Source organism: Pelophylax lessonae (genome assembly GCF_965119305.1).
Source record: "Pelophylax lessonae genome assembly, chromosome: 7".
Classification (NCBI taxonomy): Eukaryota; Metazoa; Chordata; class Amphibia; order Anura; family Ranidae; genus Pelophylax; species Pelophylax lessonae.
The window spans coordinates 186,778,011-186,798,898 of record NC_138774.1 but is presented as its reverse complement, the minus strand read 5'-3'; the positions used below and the strand labels follow the sequence as shown (position 1 = coordinate 186,798,898).

General features: G+C 39.7%; 2 protein-coding genes across 2 annotated transcripts in view; both read right to left on the bottom strand.

Annotated features, from left to right (window-relative positions):
* SEC16A (SEC16 homolog A, endoplasmic reticulum export factor) overlaps positions 1 to 20,888 on the bottom strand; it is a 440,683-nt gene that overhangs the window by 206,124 nt on the left and 213,671 nt on the right. The gene's annotated exons all lie outside the window — the stretch shown is intronic.
* On the bottom strand, positions 4,330 to 20,858 carry ENTR1 (endosome associated trafficking regulator 1). The gene is made up of 9 exons (XM_082264559.1): positions 20,844 to 20,858; positions 17,652 to 17,821; positions 15,255 to 15,349; positions 11,248 to 11,628; positions 10,222 to 10,295; positions 6,421 to 6,532; positions 6,283 to 6,345; positions 5,032 to 5,171; positions 4,330 to 4,945 (listed from the first exon to the last, which is right to left on the bottom strand). The coding sequence occupies exons 2-9, from the start codon at positions 17,704 to 17,706 to the stop codon at positions 4,852 to 4,854; spliced, it is 1,014 nt and encodes a 337-aa protein (XP_082120685.1). The 5' UTR covers positions 17,707 to 17,821; positions 20,844 to 20,858; the 3' UTR covers positions 4,330 to 4,851.

Here is a 20,888-nt window from a genome sequence, read left to right as displayed (position 1 = left end):
GATTTTGTTGTAATTTTAGCTAAATATATCTTTAATATTTTCTTGGGGGGGCCCTGCGATTTCTAACAGCAGCCCTGAGTACACGGGAAGCAAAGTCCATCACCATACAAATATTTCCCCTCTATCCAAGGTGTAAATTTCAGTAACACTGCCATCATTCCATCAGAAATGATTTTTTCCGGCCCTGGCTTCTACAACTAAAGCCCAGTACACACGATCAGATTATCCAACGATCTGTCGTCCGTTTTTTGTGGCATGCTAGTCTGATGTGGAAAGTGAAGAGGTTATTTTCATACGAATTTTCCCGTACGACAGAATTCTACTTCAGAAGTGATGTCATGTGTTGGATTGCTTTGTATGTGTTCTTTCGTCTCTGAGCATGCCTAGTCTTGCTCTTATGTTTTTTTTCTGTCGAAATCTGTACTAATGAGATGAAAATCTGACGTTGTATTACAGACAACAACATTTTATAGCCTGCACATCAGGATTTTGTCAGCCGAAAAGTCGGAGTTAGCTGTCGAAAGCACCATACTAACAATCCAAAAATTGGCAGATCGGTCGTCGGACAAATTTTCCCTACAGATTTTCTTATCGTGTGTACGGGCCTTAAAGCTGAAGACTGGTCACTATGGAGGAGATTTACTAAAACTGGTGCACACAGAATCTGGTGCAGCTGTGCATAGTAACCAATCAGCATCTAACTTCATCTTGTTTAAATAAACTGTGAAAAATTCTAAAAGCCGATTGGTTACTTTGCACAGCTGCACCAGTTTTAGTAAATCTCCCCCTTATGGGTTAGCAACCTATACAATGCCTTATTAAACAGAACCTACGGTCATTTCTCTTAACAGATACACAGACTGGAAGAAAGGGTCAGCTTCCATGAAAGGCCTCTCAGAAAGGTGTAAAGCTTCATGATGGATTCCCATCAAATATAATAAGAGTAAATTACAGTGTACTTATCAAGATAACTAAAAAATGGGAGCTGCCACTCCTTACATGCTGTTAAAGACATACATTCTGTGGCTGTTCCCTATGTTAATCTGTTAATCAGTTAATCTGAAACAAGTATGCAGCCAGTGAAGCCTGCGATCCCATCCTGCATAACAGAGTAGTAAAGCCAGTGTCAGGATGCCAGTACCTTTAACAAGTAAAAAAATGGAAGCTCTAATATTTTGATCCTGACAGGTACACTTTAAAAGTACAATGCAGTTGATTTATGCAGAAGGGAAAACTGCTTATTGCCTGTAGCAGCCGCCTGGTAAAGCACATAAAATGTGAATCTAGCTATAAAGTGCATCCAACATGATAGATCATCCTTACCACTCCTATGGATGGAGCACAGTGCTGTATAATCCTTAGGTGGCCAGAATCTCTTGAATTTTAGTCATGTGTCCATTCATCTGACAATAATTCTAGGAGGACATTTTCTGATTGACTGAGTGGGGCTAGGAGCACACAGATGCCCATTGCTAACTATGTGCTGCAAGGTTCGTTAACCTCATGGCAAAAGGCATTTTACATTTGGACTTAAAGCTTTTTAAAAGTTGTATTGTGGTCCCAAAAGGGTTTAAATCCATCAACCTGAGTTAAGCAATCTGCAGTATAAAGTAGGTTATTAAACCTCAGGTAATGTTTAGGAAAATCAGCCAATAAAGAGGAACTTCACTCTGCCTAAACCCTGAAAAACAATCCCCATCACGTGTCCCTGTCCTAAAATGACAGCAGCATGTCTGCGCTTGAGTGACATCTTGGAAACCGCTCCAGGAATAGCTACATCACACATACCAGGACGCAGTTTGCAAGACAATAGATTTTTTCTTCATTAACGTGCAAGAGGGGAAGGGGAGGGGGAAAGGCAGGAGAGAGGATCTAGCAAAAATGGGTAAAGTTCTGCTCTAATGTTGCTTGTGCTATACAAATCTTAGGGACAACCCTGTAATTTAGGATCCAAAAGTCCTACAATCCATTTGTGGGTGCATTCAATGGAAAATAAAATTTTTAAGGAGTCAACGTAATTACAGAGTTGGCCCGTTACCCTGCACAATTAGGGCCCCAGTATGGAAAGAGTGTGGCACCTCTACTATACCCCACTACTACAGTTTGAACCTTGCCAGGTTCTAAAAACATGCAGCCAAACATTCCCTGTACTCCCTGCTGCAAGCTGAGGTTCCTTCCTTCATTACAGTGATTAGGGGTCTGAGGATGGAACCACAGCTCCTGGAGACATAAGGGGAGTATTCAGCCTTTTCTCTTGCAGTGAGCTTTTTTTTTTTTTTAAACTTTAGAACCTGGCAGAGTTGCTTTAAAAAGACTCTTGTCTAAATGGAGACCCTTTCGCTGTGCTCCTCTGCTACCATACTGGAGCCATAGCAAATAACTGGCTCCTCGGGGTAGTGGGGAGCATGTGACCTCCTACCGTGATGCAGTGCTTGGTCCTCAGCAGCTATTGGCAAAGCCCAACCAGCAATGACGCCTGACATAGATAATGATATAATCAACCCTGTGTAAGCTCTGACATCCGACAGAGAATGATATAACCAACCCTGTGTAAGCTTCGACACCCGACATAGAGAATGATATAACCAACCCTGTGTAAGCTCCAACACCCGACAGAGAATGATAAAACCAACCCTGTGTAAGCTTTGACACCTGACATAGAGCTTACACAGGGTTGGATATATCATTCTCTGTGAATGAGCTTACACAGGGTTGGTTATATAATTCTCTATGTCGGGTGTCGGAGCTTACACACGGTTGGATATATCATTCTCTATGTCGGGTGTCGAAGCTTACACAGGGTTGGTTATATCATTCTCTATGTCGGGTGTCAGAGCTTACACAGGGTTGGATATATCATTCTCTGACATCCTGCCATGTATCAACGGCTCAGGCTGGTGGTGTAATGGTGTGGGGATATTTTCTTGGCACCCTTTTGGGCCCCTTAGTACCAATTGAGCATCATTTAAATGCCACAGCCTACCTGAGTATTGTTGCTGACCATGTCCATCCCTTTATGACTACAGTGTGCCCATCTTCTGATGGCTCCTTCCAGCAGGATAATGCACCATGTCACAAAGCTCAAATCATCTCACCATTGGTTTCTTAAACATGACAATGAGGTCACTGTACTCCAATGGCCTCCACACTCACCAGATCTCAATCCAATAGAGCACCTTTGGGATGTGGTGGAATGGGAGATTCACATCATGGATGTGCAGCCGACAAATCTGCAGTAACTGTGAGGCCATCATGTCAATATGGACCAAAATCTCTGAGGAATGTTTCCAACACCTTGTTGAATCTATGCCACAAAGAATTAAGGCAGTTCTGAAGGCAAAAAGAAGGGTCCAACCTGGTACTAGCAAGGTGTACCTAATGAGGTAACAGGTGAGTATATAGAAAAAAAATATATATATAATCCCTAATTTGAACAGTAAGATATGATATTTTGTGGCTAACCAGACTGGGAAGGTTTCAAACTGATAGTATGGACTATTCTTGTACAGGAGCACTGGGTAGAAAACCACAACACACCAATAGATATACCTTCAGTGTTAATTCTGACATCAAAATTCAACTTCGTTTTAGTTCTAGTCTTTTGACTAAAATGCCATTTTAGTTTTAGTCGTATTTTAGTCATTTGAGTTGTTTTAATTTTAGTCGACTAAAATCTCCAATGCATTTTAGTGGACTAAAATATAATGGGTTTAGTTGCATTTTAATGCATTATTTCTTTAGAACTGCCAAACTTAATATACTCCTGGAGTAAAAATCGAATAACATGTTTATTATTAATGGTATTAGGGTTTGAACATGCACTACAGACACAGATGTAGCCGTTGTGATATAAATTCAATTTCGTTTCAGTCATAGTCTTCTGACTAAAATGTCATTTTAGTTTTAGTCGTATTTTGGTCATCTAAATTCTTTTATTCGTATTTTAGTCGACTAAAATAGTATTAATTTAGTTGAAAATATAAAAAAATATATATAAAATATGAAACATTTTAGTCGAGGAAATTAACACTGTATGCCTTACAGAATATTTCTGCAAACTGTGTAGCCTGGGACTAAGGAAACTATTTATAGTGAGATGGATGCTGGGACTTACTCTCACTCACTTCTTTCTAGCGGACAATCAATATATGGTAAATAGATGTTTGTAAAGTAGTAGTCGCATTGGGGCCCAAAACTTTGCCAGCACAGCTGTCAATAGGTAAAATCCTGCTTAAATATGGGACATTTTACACATGTATTTGCAATATTTAATTATTTTTAAAAGTTAACTAGGTTTACTGTAATTGAAAAAAAAAAAACACTTTGGTTTTTCTCTTTTTGCTCACAGAAAAGTTTGTTAAAAAGTAAAATATAGATATGTCCCAAATCCAATTTTTCTAAAATAAACAAATATCATATTGAATATTTGGCCAGTTGGCAGAGAGCACACCACAGACCTGTTCATATATGCAGATGCCACTATTATAGTATATTACAGAAAATATTTAGTATACACAAAAATAAAGATCAGATTTTGGAATAGGTGCCAGTTGAAATGAAGTGGACACTTTGCAAAGTGCCTATCAACCATATTGTACACTTTAAGATATTAAAAAATGCAGCATGTCAGCTCACAAGGATCCCGCAAAGTTACAGCCCAAGAGAACTTATTTTCATGCCATCTACAAAATTTTGACTTTCACATACTGATGGCTCAGAGTCCAGTTTAATATACCGGCAACTAACCAGACATCTCATTCGATTGCTATGACACCTGCACAACTGAAACCTGATTGGCTGTTACAAGGCAGTGGTTTTTGGCACATTTTCATAGGCAGAGGAGTCAAACTTTTAGAGAACATCGTCATGAACTTCTGCTATTTTGTCTATGGAGTTCAAAAGCTGTGCCACAATATTTAAAGCTTCGGCTCCAGACACCAACTGCCTGTGAAGTAGAATAAATGACAGTAAATAAAAGCAAAGCAGATGATGATATGTAGTAAAATAATCTGAACAGAAATTATAGCTTACCTTATAGAGACCTGGGCACCGCTCACCGCCTTGTGCAGGTTTTCCAACGCCAGGTTGGCATTTTGTTTTACAGCATTCATTCCGGCTGTCTCACCCTTCCGTAAAGCTTCGTTCTCTGATTTGTAGGTGTTCAACTGGATCTAAAGGCAACGAAGTAGCAATAGGACAAAATAGTGGTTAAAAATAATTTTTAAAAACTGTCTGTTTCTCCTAACCTTACAGAAGCTGCTAATATTGTTTTAAAGAGAAAGCATGGCCTTTTTTCCCCCTTTTTGTTATACATGTGAATGTGATTAGCTTAGTGTAAATAACCTTATCAGTGTGTAATAATGTTTGAGAAACATTGTTTTTAATATTGAATTTCAAATTCTATGTGTACATGAGGGCAGCCATATTTCCTTATTACTTTGCAGTCTTTACTTCCTGTGCAGTAACTGGGCAAAGTCTCCCTTTTTCTACATCACAGTATAGATAGTAGTAGTCACATTCAACTGCATTTGTTCTGTAATGTTGTAGATGTTTCACCACTCATCCAGGTGGCTTCCTCAGTTGTGAGTTTCAGGAACATTCATCTACCATTCTGAGACCCACAGGTAATTAGGTACAGGTTTATAGTCAACACACAAACTCAAACAGGAAGATGCACAGAATATCAAAACCCTTTTTAATAACTGTGTGTTAGAGCCGGTTCACACTGGGGCGACTAAGTCGCCTGACAAGTCGCCGTGGGTCGCCTGCCATAGATTAGCACAGGACCCGTTCTAATAGGAGCGACACAAGTCGCTCCGACTTAGAAAAAGGGTCCTGTACTACTTTGGGGCGACCTGGAGCGACCTGCATTGACTTCAATGATATGGCCCTACATACAATTTATATCTGACCTTTTATTGGAATGAACAAGTTTTGGTCTTTAACACTATGGTCTGATACTTCAATCACAGACACACTCTCTTCAGTCACAGTCTAATGTGGCCTTGGAAACCCTTTTACTTACTTTTGTAGGAGCTAGCATTGAGACAATGTGCATTACCACTACTGTCAACCAATAAATGGTAATAAGAATAAGAATTCTAGGGGATCAAGCACCATTCAGCTATTTCTTTCCATATTCATGCTCATAAATTTAAGACAGTGTATTAGCTGGCTGAATAACATCCACAAAATGTTTTGTAAGGTCTGTAAGAGGCTTTGATAGTTGGTATGAGCTCCTAATTTGGATCATGCAGATGTGAACGGTCATTCTGCATCTACCTGGAGAAGAGCCACTTCCTGCTTCAGTTTGGTCACATGATTCTCAGCCTTTGATGCCCTTTTCTGGAAGATGAAAGGAGATTCAGCAACCTGATCAAAATCGTATATCAAAAACATCACGTGACCCCTTGTACTAACCGTCATCATTTGCAAATTGGCCTCCACCTGTTGCACCATGGACTCCAAGGCCTGTGCCTCCTTCTGCTCCTCCAGAATCTTCGTCTCCAACTTTGTCTGTAGATCTTTAACCCTAAAACATTCATTCCATACTGTAAATTTAGTAAGCCTTCTTTCTATCTAGTATTAATAGAGAAGAGAATGCAAGACAAACTTCTTAGCCTCCACAGTGGAGCTGCCATCAACGCTTTATAAATATAGTTGTACAAAAAATATATACAAATTGTATATATTAGCGCGCCAGGGAGATATTAACAGGACCTGGTATACTAATTGTATAGATAATAAGTGGATTAAATAAAGTGGTTAGTGATTTAAATCAATAAATAAATTAATTTAAATTAATTTAATTAATATGTTGCAGCTGCTATGTAAAGTGCGGGTGCTGGTGATGAAAAAAAGTGATCACAGTAGTGATAACTATAGCGCTTGCAGTGTCCCCTAGTGGGAGAAATTTTAATTCACAATAGTGCTTAATATTGATAAATAGTGATAGTAGCAAATAAATAATTAATTAAATACACTGATAAATAGACAATTAATAAATAAGTGGATAAAAAAATAAACCACTGGTTATTATAGTCCTTCACAGTGTGCAGTGAAAAAAGCTTTCAAATTGGTAAAAAAATAAATAAATCATGCAGTCCAAACACAATTAACTTAATTTATTATATTAATTGTGTTTGGACTGCATGATTTATTTATTTTTTTACCAATTTGAAAGCTTTTTTCACTGCACACTGTGAAGGACTATAATAACCAGTGGTTTATTTTTTTATCCACTTATTTATTAATTGTCTATTTATCAGTGTATTTAATTAATTATTTATTTGCTACTATCACTATTTATCAATATTAAGCACTATTGTGAATTAAAATTTCTCCCACTAGGGGACACTGCAAGCGCTATAGTTATCACTACTGTGATCGCTTTATAAATATGCTGAGTAGTAATGATATAAAACTCCTCCTTGCTGCTGTGCCCCACCTCTTTCACTGAAATATTTCAGCAAATGTAGAAATGACAACTCAGAGATCTCCCCAATTATAGGACAGGAGCAGAAAATATGGGACCATTCAGAACGTAAAACCACAGGTATGTGTTCATGTAAATGCAACGGCAACTTTAAAGAAAAGATTAATCTGGTTAATGTAATGCTATTGGTCCTTCATATGAGATATGAGAGCATATGAAAATTGAAACAAGCTGAGCGGAGGGTGAAGAGATGAAATCCACCTAGAACTAAAATATCACTTATGGGTGGACTAGACTACAGGGATGTTCAATTACTTTCACCCGACGCTTGGGACATACAAAGCTTTTTTTTTACATTTAGCCCTGGCTGCTCTCTGGTAAAAGTGATTGGAGCGGCTAATGTCTCCTCTCGTTGCCTTCTGCAGGCTGTCCTGTCCCATCCAGGACACACAATCGGCCAGCCGATCATAGAGGCAGACAAAGACCGGAAACCACTTTGTCCGCCTCTACGATATAGGAAACAGGAAGCAATGAGCATACATCACTTCCAGTTTCCCTGGCACCATTTTTAAAAATGGAAAGCATTTGATTACATTGATCTTGGTATGATCAAATGCTTCTTAGAAGCAGAGAAGCGAACTGGGGTCTTATTGACCCCAGATCTTTCCATAAAGAGTACCTGTCAGTGCCCATTGCTGTCACAAGGGATTTTTACATTCCTTACGACAGCAATAAAAGTGAAAAAAAAAAAAATTGAAAGCGACAGTGTAAAGAAAATAATAATAATAATAATAATAATATTATATATATATATATATATATATTTTTTTTATTTTTTTTTTTAAAGCACCCCCACCTCCCCTGTGTTTGCCAGCAATGGCAAACAAACGCATCGGTCCCACGTGCATGCAAACAGTGAGAGCTGGTTCACACTACCACTACCAGAAAGTCGCCCTGTGACTTGAAGAGACTTGTTTAGAGATTTGGAAGAGACTTTGAAGAGACTTGTTTAGAGATTTGGAAGAGACTTTGAAGAGACAGGCGACTTTGTCTGTGGGGAATGCCTGGCTAATCTCTTTCCTCTTCCTGGAAAGTCTGATAACAAGTCGTGTCAATTAAGATAAGGAGGCAACTCCCATTGAAGTATATGGGACAGTCGGATCACAGGTTGCCTCAAAGTAGTACAGGACCCTTTTCTGAAGTCGGAGAAACTTCAGTAGTGCCAATTAAGACGGCACTGATTGATTAACATTGCTTTTGTTATGTCAAGCTACCTGGGGCAACACAAGTTGCCTCACAAGTCGCGCTAGTGTGAATGGGCTCTGAACGTCTGACACATGTGAGGTATTATCACCGTGAACGTCAGATCATGGGCAGTAATTCTAGCTCCAGGCCTTCTGTGTAAATCTAAAGTGGGAACCTGTAAAGGCTTTTAAAACGTTTAATATGGATAGTAAAATTTACGTCATTTGTTGCTGTTGCACGGGCATGCGCAATTTTAATGTTAGCATTGATTTACTCAGCATAACTTTATCTTTTTTATTTTACCTATAAAATAAAAATTGCATTTAAGAAAAAAAAACGCAGCGCAAATAGCATGTGACATAAAAAACTGCAACAACCACCATCTTATTCTCTAGGGCACTTCTGTCAAACACAAGACCCACGGACCGAATCCAGCCCCTCAGGCCATTTAATGTGGCCCCTGCGCTCTTAGCTCACCACTGTCACATGTAAATAAAGAAGCCTTCTGTGTTTACAAAGACAGCTTTCCTCTCAGAGGCTCACAGATCCCTAGCTGCCCTGCATTCATGGCGGGGACAAGGGAGACGCAGGTGCATTGTGGGATGGGGCATCACGTGGTAAGCTGCACCGTGATCCTCATCTGTACCCGGGTGCACAGATGCGGACCAATAATTGCTTGCACTGCCAGAAGGTCCTAGAGCCAGGCCAGGTAGGTGGGATGCAGGGAAGCTTTTGAGGGTAGAGGGGAAGGTGAGGGCTGTGGAGGTAGATGTGTGCAGAGGAGGGGGATGTGGAGAGTGGTACAGAGGGGGGGCTGAGAGCTGAGGAGGGGTGGAAGTGAGATGTGGACAGCCTGTGAAAGCGAGCTGAGCCCTGCTTACTGTGCATAGCAAACTCCTCAACCCTGCACTCTGTACACAACAAATCCCTGAACTCTGCATAGCGCATTTCTGATCTCCACACACACAAAACACATTCCTGGTATTTTTTGCACTTTCAAGATCCTTCCACTGTGCAACTTGTCCTCACCCATCGTTCGATGCGGTTTGGGGTGGGGGGGGGGGCGTGGCTGCTTTCCTGCACCTATTCTCTGAGGAAAAAAAAAAGCCCTGGATAAATTGAAATAGTCTTACAGATTCCTTTGAGGGGAAACATATTGCTTATGCAGGCTACGAAAAAATTGAGTTTGACACCCCTGCTCAGGGCCTCTGCTTTAAATTAAATATATAATGGTCGGAGGTTCTAAGAAATTTTCTAGCAAAAAATAAAAAACATTAAAAGTTTATGTCCCCATAAAGCCCCTTTTGTTTTTAAAAGCCCCAGACATTCCCAAAAGCACTTCTGCCTAATAAAATACATCAACCCTTCATAATTTTACATCCTGGGAATTTTTTTTTTTTTTAAATTAGGACAAGTAGATTGTCATGAGGGACAAGTAGATTGGGACCACAAATTAGTCCCTTGAACAAGTAGTTTATTTAAAAAAATGTCCACACCCCTGGACTAACATATTCAAGTATATTAAATCTGTGTCTGCTTACTTTTCTGCCTGCGATTCGTTCAACTCCTGGAGTTCCTGTATTCTCCCCTTTAGATGATTATTCTCCTGCTGCAGCTAAACACCAAACAGAGGACAAATCACACTAAGGAATATATACCATAAACTAGCATTATCCACACTAGCCAACACACATTTTTGTTTTCATTACTAGAAGGTCAGGCAATCCAAACAATTTCCCAGATCGGAGATAACATATTGCAGACTTACACAAGTTAGAGAAAAAATTTGTGTGCATGAATAGTGGCCACACATGGCCCCTTATTAGGAATATGGAGGTCACACAGGACCCAAAGACTAGGAGGTGGCAGCCATACAGAGTCCACTGCTGCAAAACCAGGAGGTACCCAAATTTCCTTGTGGGATGCTGATGAGGTGTGCCTAAAGGTGGCCACACACATCCATAATGTCATACAACAGATTATTCAGTGGGAGTAAAATTATTGAGTTTAATAAAAACTGCAAACCATTTGATCGATTTAGCGAGTTCTTGATTGATTTCAACTATGCCAAGATGATTGGCTGTGGAGGAATTTTGATGATCACTCCTGATCAATTGGATATTTGCATTTGTTTGGAGATCATATAATAATTCAGATTAATTAAGTGATTGTTTACAGTTACAACTGATTGTATTTGTGATCCATGTTTTTAGTCGACTACAAAATATGGATCAATACTATATGTGCTGCATTGTTCGATATTTTAATCAATGATAAACCACTTGTTTGCAATTGCCTGTAACCAAATCGATCACAAATTGGTATGCATACGACCATCTTAGGCTACATTTTTAAAAGGAAACCGTCAAGAAAGTAATATGGTAGCTGCCACAACTGACTTGCTTTTTGAAGGTACGCTTTATTATCTAGTGAATCAATCTTCCAGAGTAAGTATGCAGCCAATTAAGTAACACAGTAAAGCACAAACTGGTCTCAATCTGAGGATGTTGGGGGCCAAAATTTTTGTCCAAAAAACAGCAATATGAATTTGGCCAGATGACACTTACCTCCTCATAATTTATCTGCAGTGTTTGAAAGTGCAACTCTTCCATAGAATAATTAACAGTGTCGTTAGTAGGATCTGTCTTAGCAGAAGGAGAGACCGCTCTGGCAGGCAGCCATGTTGTAAACGGATCACCGCCGGAGATGCCACAGTATTGATATGATGCGTCACAAAAGCTGCCCTGTGATGTGTCAATATCATGCGTTTGTTCGATAACTGATGGGTGATAACTTCCTCTCCAATCCCCATCCTCATCCTCGTCCTCGTCATCATCCAGCAAATCATCTGCAACTGTTGGGTCTTTAAAAAATGTCTCCTGGTACTCAGGACTCAAATGCAGCTTATTGCAAGGCTTGGGAATCAGAGTGGTACTTTGTATGGTGTCCTGAAAAAAATGTAATAGTTTTAATCCTGCACAGTGGAGGAAGGCATTGTGTACGCTGAATTCATTACAAAGGAAACAGTAAAGCTCACCCAAGATTCAGCAGAGTGATGTTATAACAACAATTAAACATTTCAAATCATTTTATGGATAAAATAGTAAAAACAGATACGTATATAAACTGTGTGGTTTTTTTTTTTTTTCAAATCTTTTTTTATTAAAGTTTTAATGTACCAAACAAGTATAATCAAAAAGGACACTGAAACAAAACTTGTGCTGCCCACGTAGGGGACATAATTAGGAAATACATGGTACAAATGCTTTTAGCTGGAGCATCACCAGAATGGCAATAGTGTGATTGTTTAACCTACAGTACCGGTACCAGAATCTAAACACACAGAGTTAAAACGAACCCAATTACCCGCACAAAACCCGAAAAAGATGCAAGCTTAGCTAGACATCTCCAGGCTTTCTGCTATTTAGTAACTATGAATCCGTGGCGGAGTCCTTAAACCATTTGGCCCAAAACCTGTAATCTTAGGGCACGACCAAAAGATGTGGGAATAACACCTCCAACAGATGTGGGAATAACACCTCCGAGGAGCGGGAGGGATTCATTATGTGGAATATAAACTGTATGTTTAGCAGTTTGCCTGACATTACACTTTAAAGCTGAACCTTGAGCATTGCATGGGTTAACTGCTCTTTTGGGTCTAGGGGTTCGGAGAGTTGCGATATACCCACCTGATCCTCCGATTCTCCCAGCCCAAGACTAATCCCTTTGCCTGGAGTTGGGCATAAAGCGACTGGGAAGCAGTTAAAAATCAACCAATGATGTGAAAATGCAATTCAGTAAACTTTAAACTGTAGTAAAATCAAGAAGTCAAAATAATTGGATCAGGGCTTTTGGACAGCTTCCTGCCAAGAGATATACTCAACTAATCCTCCCAGTGCAAGACCAGTCCCTTTGGCACAGCCCCACTGCATGGGGAAAAACATTTTGCCTGGAGTTGGGCTTTAAGAGACTGGGAAGCAGATAGAATCAACCACTGACCTGCCAGAGCAGTTCAGTAAACATTTAAACTGTGGTAAAATCAAGAAGTCTAAATAAATGGATCAGGGCTTTGGAAAGCAGCTTTTTGCCACGCATTTTTGTGCTTTGCACGATTGCAGCCTCATGGTAGCCATGTGGGATGTCCAGTCTGGAGCTATATCTCTCAATATTAATTTTTGGAGATTACGCAGTGGATGGGACAAGGGGTTTAATCAAGTGGAACTAAACCCATCGATTTACGGGTTTAAAAAAAAAAAAAAACATTACATTCCCAGCATGCCGGAATGCTAAATGTCAAATTTTCTTGTTCTCTCAACCAAACTGTCAAACCATCAAATGGGTGAGGTCACAACTGATTACATGTGCAGCACCAGGGCAGTTGCAGATCAAACAGAGGCCAAGATGGCAGCTTCCTTGGATGAAAAGAATTGGAGGGTTTAGTTCTGCTTTAATTTCTAACCTAAACTACCTTAATTAATACAAATCCTAATTTCGAACCCTAATTTGTGCATTATTAGAAAGCCTTAGATACCTTGAAGGAAGTCCCAGAATTAGGTGTTCCAAGAACATTACAATGCCAATGACTGGAGGATTTTACACAAAAGGGAAGGGAGGAGTGATCAAGTATTACCAGGTAGACAAAATAATCCAATAGGATGTCAGCAACATGCTGTTAAATTGTAAATGTTCTGGCTTGCCTTGGCTCTCTTTAACCACCTCCTTCCCAGGCCTATTCTGACACTTTGCTCCTACGTGTAAATATCTACTTTTTTTTGCTAGAAATCTATTCAGAATCCCCAAACATTTTATTTATATATATATATATATATATATATATATATATATTTTTTTTTTTTTTTTTTAGCAAAGACCATATAGAATAAAATGGTGTGTGTTGCAATTATGTCACACGGTATTTGCACCGCAGTTTTTCAAATGCAATTTTTTTGAGGAAAAAAAAAAAACACATTCATAAATAAAAAAAAACAGCAAAGTTAGCCTAATTTTTTTGTATAATGTGAAAGATGATGTCACACAGGGTAAATAGATACCCAACATGTCATGCTTTAAAATTGTGTTTGCCAGTGGAATAGCGGCAAACTATGGTGCTTAAAATTCTCCACAGGCGACGCTTTAAATGCCTTTACAGGCTACCAGTTTAGAGTGGCACAGGAGGTCTGGTGCTAGAATTATTGCTCTCGCTCGGACGTTCCCAACAATGGTTCACGTGTAATGCGATCACCGTTTACATATGCGTGCGGGAGTAACGTATGCAATCGCATTAGTGCGTAAGTGCGGCAGGACGCTTTAAAAAATTGTATTATTTATTTTATACAAAATGCAGCCAATCAGACTGAGATTAGTCCGATCGGCCCCTTCTCTGGTCGCTAAACAAAAGGGGCGGAACCGGAAGTGATGAATACTTGTCGCTTCCAGTTTCCAGGGTTACAGAGAGAGGGAAACGCAAGTTCCTCTCTCTCTGTCCCAGACAGCCATCGTTGCCAGTTGCATAGCTCCCGGCCTCCGCAATGGGACCAGAGAGCCTGGGAGAAATGGCGGGAGGGGGGTGGGACCCCCTTCCACAGAAGTGATCCAGTGGCTAATTAGCCACTCCGATTACTTCTGCCTTAAAGGGGATTGCCGGATTCAAACAATGATACCGAGATGATGCCTGTAGGTGCAGGCATCATCCGGGTATAACCACTGAAACCCAAGAACGTACAGGTACATCCTTGGATGAGAAGTGGTTAAAATCAACATAAAGTAATATGGTGAAATGTAAACAGGTTAATTTCAAAATGTAACAAATTTAAAAATTTAACATAGGGGTTAATTGACTAAAACTGGAGAGTGCAAAATCAGGCTCACTTCGGCACAGAAACCAATCAGCTTCCAGGTTTTATTGCCAAAGCTTAATTGAACAAGCTGAGGTTAGAAGCTGATTGGCTACCATGCACAGCTGCACCAGATTCTGAGTGCTCCAGTTTTAGTTAATCAACCCCATAGTGTCTATAAATAAAGGCATAACAATGCCTCGTACACACAGTGAGAATATCGAACAAATGATCGCCTGTTTTTTTTGCATGTTAGTCTCATATCGAAAATGAAGAGGTCTTGTATGACAGAATACAACTTTGAAAGTGATGTAATGTGTTGACTTTTGTAAAGTAATCTATTCTCTTGTTTCTGAGCATGTGTGGTCTTGGTCATTTGATTTTTTTCAGACGAATACTGTACTGATTAAACAAATATCATACGAGAATAATTTTGGCGTTTGTCCATTCACATAATTTTGCACGAACTGTCATGATCGGCTCTTAAAGCTGTGTACTAACGATCAGATTACTGGACGATTGCTTTGAAAGCGTTATTTTTCATATGATTTTCTGATTGTGTGTACTAGGCATAACTACCCCAATGTAAATTTTTTATATGATAAATTAAAAAAAAAGTCCCCCCACCAGTTCAAAAGGTCATGAGGAAGGAAGGGGACTGGAATGCTGCCATCACTTCGGTGAGTACATTTTTCAGACTCCTTAGCAATGAAAAAAAAAAGAAAAAGCCACAAACCTACCTTCAATGATTCTACATCACAGTTTTTTGAGCGGCTTTTGCTTTTCACAAACTCCTTAAAGGAAAAGGGGTTGGCATCATCTGGTGGTTCACAGTCTACAATAGAGTGGGCAAGAATATATAAATCGTGAAAAAAGTAAAAATACTTCGCTAACCATATAATAAGCTGCTTGCACAAACAACTGACAAAAAAGTTGAACAAAAGACTAAAAAAGTGCAGCGCTATTAAAACAATCAGTGTGTATATTAATACATAAAAGCATGCATAATGTATTGGATCAAACACAGTCCCAAGTGAAATTGAGCTGAAATAAATATATAACAGTCCCAAGGGGTAATGGTGACAAAAAAGTGTCCAGTTTAGCAGTGAGTGATCACAGTGCCCGGCAGATCCCAACACCAACAGGGAAAAGAGATTATTTTCGCTCACCAGAAGGATAAGTCTCAAGGTACCATATAGCACCTGGGTCAAAGCAGCTTGTATGGTGTAGGTGGGTTATCCAAATCAGTGTGAAGTCCTCGGATGTTCCAGTGTAATCTTGTAGCAGGTATGTCATCACCAGAAAAACTCAATTTCGGCCTGGGGTGACATGGTTGATGCAGCTCTCACAGGTCAGCAAAGGCAGCAGCAGTTCTTACTACTTATTACTACTACTTATTAGTAAGAACTGCTGCTGCCTTTGCTGACCTGTGAGAGCTGCATCAACCATGTCACCCCAGGCCGAAATTGAGTTTTTCTGGTGATGACATACCTGCTACAAGATTACACTGGAACATCCGAGGACTTTACACTGATTTGGATAACCCACCTACACCATACAAGCTGGTTTGACCCAGGTGCTCTATGGTACCTTGGGTCTTATCCTTCTGGTGGGCGCATATAATCTCTATTCCCTGTTGGTGTTGGGATCTGCCGGGCACTGTGATCACTCACTGCTAAACTGGACACTTTTTTGTCACCATTACCACTTGGGACTGTTGTTATATGTTTATTTCAGCTCAATTTCACTTGGGACTGTGTTTGATTCAATACATTATGCATGCTTTTATGTATTAATATACACACTGATTGTTTTAATAGCGCTGCACTTTTTTATATAGTCTTTTGCCCAAGAATATATAAATGACTGCTCAATATTCTGGTAACGTTTCCTTGGTTTTATGATCCTAAATGGTTTCTTTCCTTTCTAAAGTAGGAAGTCCTTCCTATTATCAGGATTACATAGTTACATAGTAGGTGAGGTTGAATAAAGACAATAGTCCATCCAGTTCAACCTGTGTAGATGTGTGTGTGGCTGATATCATCTCACATAGCCCTTAATGTTCTGATCCTTGAGATGTACGTCTAAGAGTCATTTGAAAGCCACCATACTTCCCGCAGAAACCACCTCTTATGGTAGAGAATCCCACAATCTTGTAGCCCTAAAGTGAAGAGCTGCTGAAATGACCAAATACAACTAAATGACATTTTATTACTATTCCTTACAATGGTAGAGGTGATGCACACAGACAATACATGACATCATCATAATCTATGAAATGTATTGATAAAAAGAAGAATCTACTCACTTAGTAATAAAAATGCTCACTTTGCGAAGTAAATGTTAAAGGATAAGTTCACCTTTGGGAACATGCTACATGTTCCGTCTGTTTTTAGGGTAAAACATGTAACATGTTCCCAGCGCTGCAGCTGTCGCCCGCTGCCCCCACTTCCTGTGGCAGCAGTGCAGGGGGAAGTTCCCCGTACTGTCACTTTTTTAAAATCAGAGTGGCCGTGCGGGGCTCTGCCCACACCGGTGCGTCATTTATACACAAAGCCCTGTTTATGAAGGAACTACAAGCCCCAACATCCTTTGCAGCTGTCGGCTTGTAGTTTTCAATGAACTACCACAGTGATGTGAGCGCCATGCTAGTTCATTGATTTCTTCCTGTTAGAATGCATGGGCTTCCCCATACGAGCAAGCAGATACACGGACAGGTCTGCAGGGGACCCACATGGCATCAGTGACCTGCTGATCGCTGGTGCAATGCTTTACTGGCTCCTGCAACAAAAAATAATAAATGCACATTTTTTTTTACCTGCTGAAAATATGAGTTTAATACTTTTTCTTGAAAAGTGAACTTATCCTTTGATAAATAGGGGGAAACCGTGTTCACTTTAAATATCTGGTCATGTGCTAGCAAAAATAATTCCCCCTCTTCTCTTGCATGATTGGGTACTCAAAGTAAACACAGGTTTACCTTACTTACCAACATTTACTACGCACAATGAACAGCTTTAATAATTTAGTAAGCCAACCCTTATGTGTCTGTGCCCTCAACCTGATAATGACTGTCAGCACTGGAGCAGGCTGGCCAATACTAGAAAGAGAAAAAGAATATCAGGAGCAACCTTTACCATCTTCGATGATCAGGGTCCTGGCTTTCCTTCCGGATGTGCTGAGTCCAGACATGATAAGGTTAACAGTAATTAAGTAATAATAATAAAATGAAAGGCCAGGGGTCAAAGGGTGAGGTTTCTTGATATCATGGTGTGTGTGTAGCGGGGGTCACTTGATCCATTCTGACCTGGAGAAAAAGCAGGAAGATTGTTACAGTGCAAAAGTGACACCAACAAGGTTGCTGGAAAAATGATTATACTCTCCACGGAATAAGTAAACCAATCAAATCAAGGAATCGTTATTGCTGGATGGTTATTCTTACTGTAAATGGCTCTCACACTTACTGAGCAAGTCTCACATATATGCAAGTGGCTTCTACAGAGCTATACAGGACTCCGCAGTGATGGCAAACCTTGGCACTGCAGATGTTTTGGAACTACATTTCTCATGATGCTCATGCACTCAGCGTAGTTGAGCATTATGGGAAATATAGTTCCAAAACATCTGGGGTGCCAAGGTTCGCCATCACTGTGATAGTGCATGGGTTGACAGAAGACTTGGTGTACTCAGTGTTATGTGTGATGACATATCTGTGTGGAATACATCACATATTCAAGTACAGGCATACCCCACTTTTAGTACACAATGGGACCAGAGCATGTATGTAAAACGAAAATGTACTTAAAGTGAAGCAATACCTTTTTTAATTTCTCAATGCATGTAAATACCCTAGCTCCATAGGAAATCTTGGTCAGCTTGACATGGCACTGCTCCCAAACCATGTGACAAGGACACCAAGCTTGGGGAGCATGTTAAGGGGATCCAGGACTATGATATGGAAGATTACCTAGGCAAGCTGGCCGGCCACAAATAGGATATGTTGTAGTCCTGGGTCCCCTCTCGGTGCTCCCTATGTTTGGTATCCCTGTCACTTATGGTTTGGGAGTAGTGCCATGTCAAGCTGACCAAGATTTCTTAAAGACTTAAAGCGGGGTATGCCTGTATTTTCATTTCAATTCCAGCCACTGTCATTAGAATATCATTACAGGGATCAGAAGCTGTTTACCTCGGCTTTGCTATAATAAAATGTATGATTTCCTTATACAGCATAAAAACAGGCTTCTAGTTATGCCAAAGAGTACAGATCCTGTATTATAGCTTAGTGAATTGAGCCAGGTAGACGTTATATAGTATGGAAGAATAACATATTGTCATGTACAAGAAATGGAAATATAACAATGATGTAAGATCCAATGGTGAGAATGTACTAAAAAGTGACTAGACTAAAGCCCCGTACACACGTACTGATTGTCGGCCGAAAAACTGCAAAAGACTGCACACAAATTTTGTCGGCCAACAACAGCCGACTGCAGAAGTGATGTCATGTGATGGTTAACTTTCCTTGTCTTTTTTCTTTTCTGAGCATGCCCAGTCTTGCTAATCTGCTGTCTGTCGGCCGAATTCTGTACTGACTGGCGAACAATCGGCCGTTCTGGTGACGGCCAACAAAAATTTTAATGCTTGCACGACAGATTCTCTTCGGCCGAAAATGCGCTGTCGGCAGCATCATACTAACAAGCCTACAATCGGCCGAATATTTACGGCCGACAATCGGTACGTGTGTACGGGGCTTAAGTCTGAAGCCACTGTGTAGGGCAACCAATCAGCTTCTATCTTCAGCTTGTTCAGTTAAGCATTGAAAATGAGGCTCCATTGACTTTTGGTGTTCTGGGACCTCAGGCGGAATCGCTGTGATTCTGCCAGCGATCTCAAATCGCAATATGCATGTTTTGGTTCCATTCATGTTCAATGGCACCTAAACGTGGTATAATAAATACAGTATACAGTACACAGTGTGTGTCCAGAGATGAGAGGTGGGTCATAGAACACAGACACAGGGACATATACAATATAACATTACATAGAGGGCTGCCAATTCTCACTCACAGACCACATGGGAGGTATACGATATATACACAGTGTACAGGAAAGGCTGGAAATGTGAAGAACATATAGAGGATATTGGAAAGAAAATACAGACAGAGCTATACACAGGATGTACAGTCTATAGGAGAGTGTGAGAGGGGGCAGAGCTACAAATACACACAGTATAACGTGCACACATAGGTAAATACACACACAGAATATACACACGCAGTATAATATACACACACACATCATATATAAACACCATATAGTGTACACAATGGTATAAACACACAGTATAATATATACACACCATATAGTGTACACAATGGTATATACACACAGTATAATATATACACACCATATAGTGTACACAGTGGTATACACACACAGTATAATATACACACACCATATAGTGTACACAATGGCATATACACACAGTATAATATACACACACCATATAGTGTACACAGTGGTATACACACACACACACAGGATAATATACACACACCATATAGTGTACACAGTGGTATACACACAGTATAATATACACACACCATATAGTATACACAGTGGTATACACACACACCATATAGTGTACACAGTGGTATACACACAGTATAATATACACACACCATATAGTGTACACAGTGGTATACACACACAGTATAATATACACACACCATATAGTATACACAGTATAATATACACACACCATATAGTGTACACAGTGGTATACACACAGTATAATATACACACACCATATAGTATACACAGTGGTATACACACACAGTATAATATACACACACCATATAGTATACACAGTGGTATACACACACAGTATAATATACACACACCATATAGTATACACAGTATAATATACACACACCATATAGTGTACACAGTGGTATATACACACAGTATAATATACACACACCATATAGTGTACACAGTGGTATACACACAGTATAATATACACACACCATATAGTGTACACAGTGGTATACACACACAGTATAATATACACACACCATATAGTATACACAGTATAATATACACACACCATATAGTATACACAGTATAATATACACACACCATATAGTGTACACAGTGGTATACACACATAGTATAATATACACACACCATATAATGTACACAGTGGTATACACACAGTATAATATACACACACAGTATAGTCTACATAGTATAATATACACACACCATATAGTGTACACAGTGGTATACACACAGTATAATATACACACACAGCTCTGAGAACTTACACTGATACAATGTATCCCTTCTCTTCCCCCTCTCAAAGTTGCTCC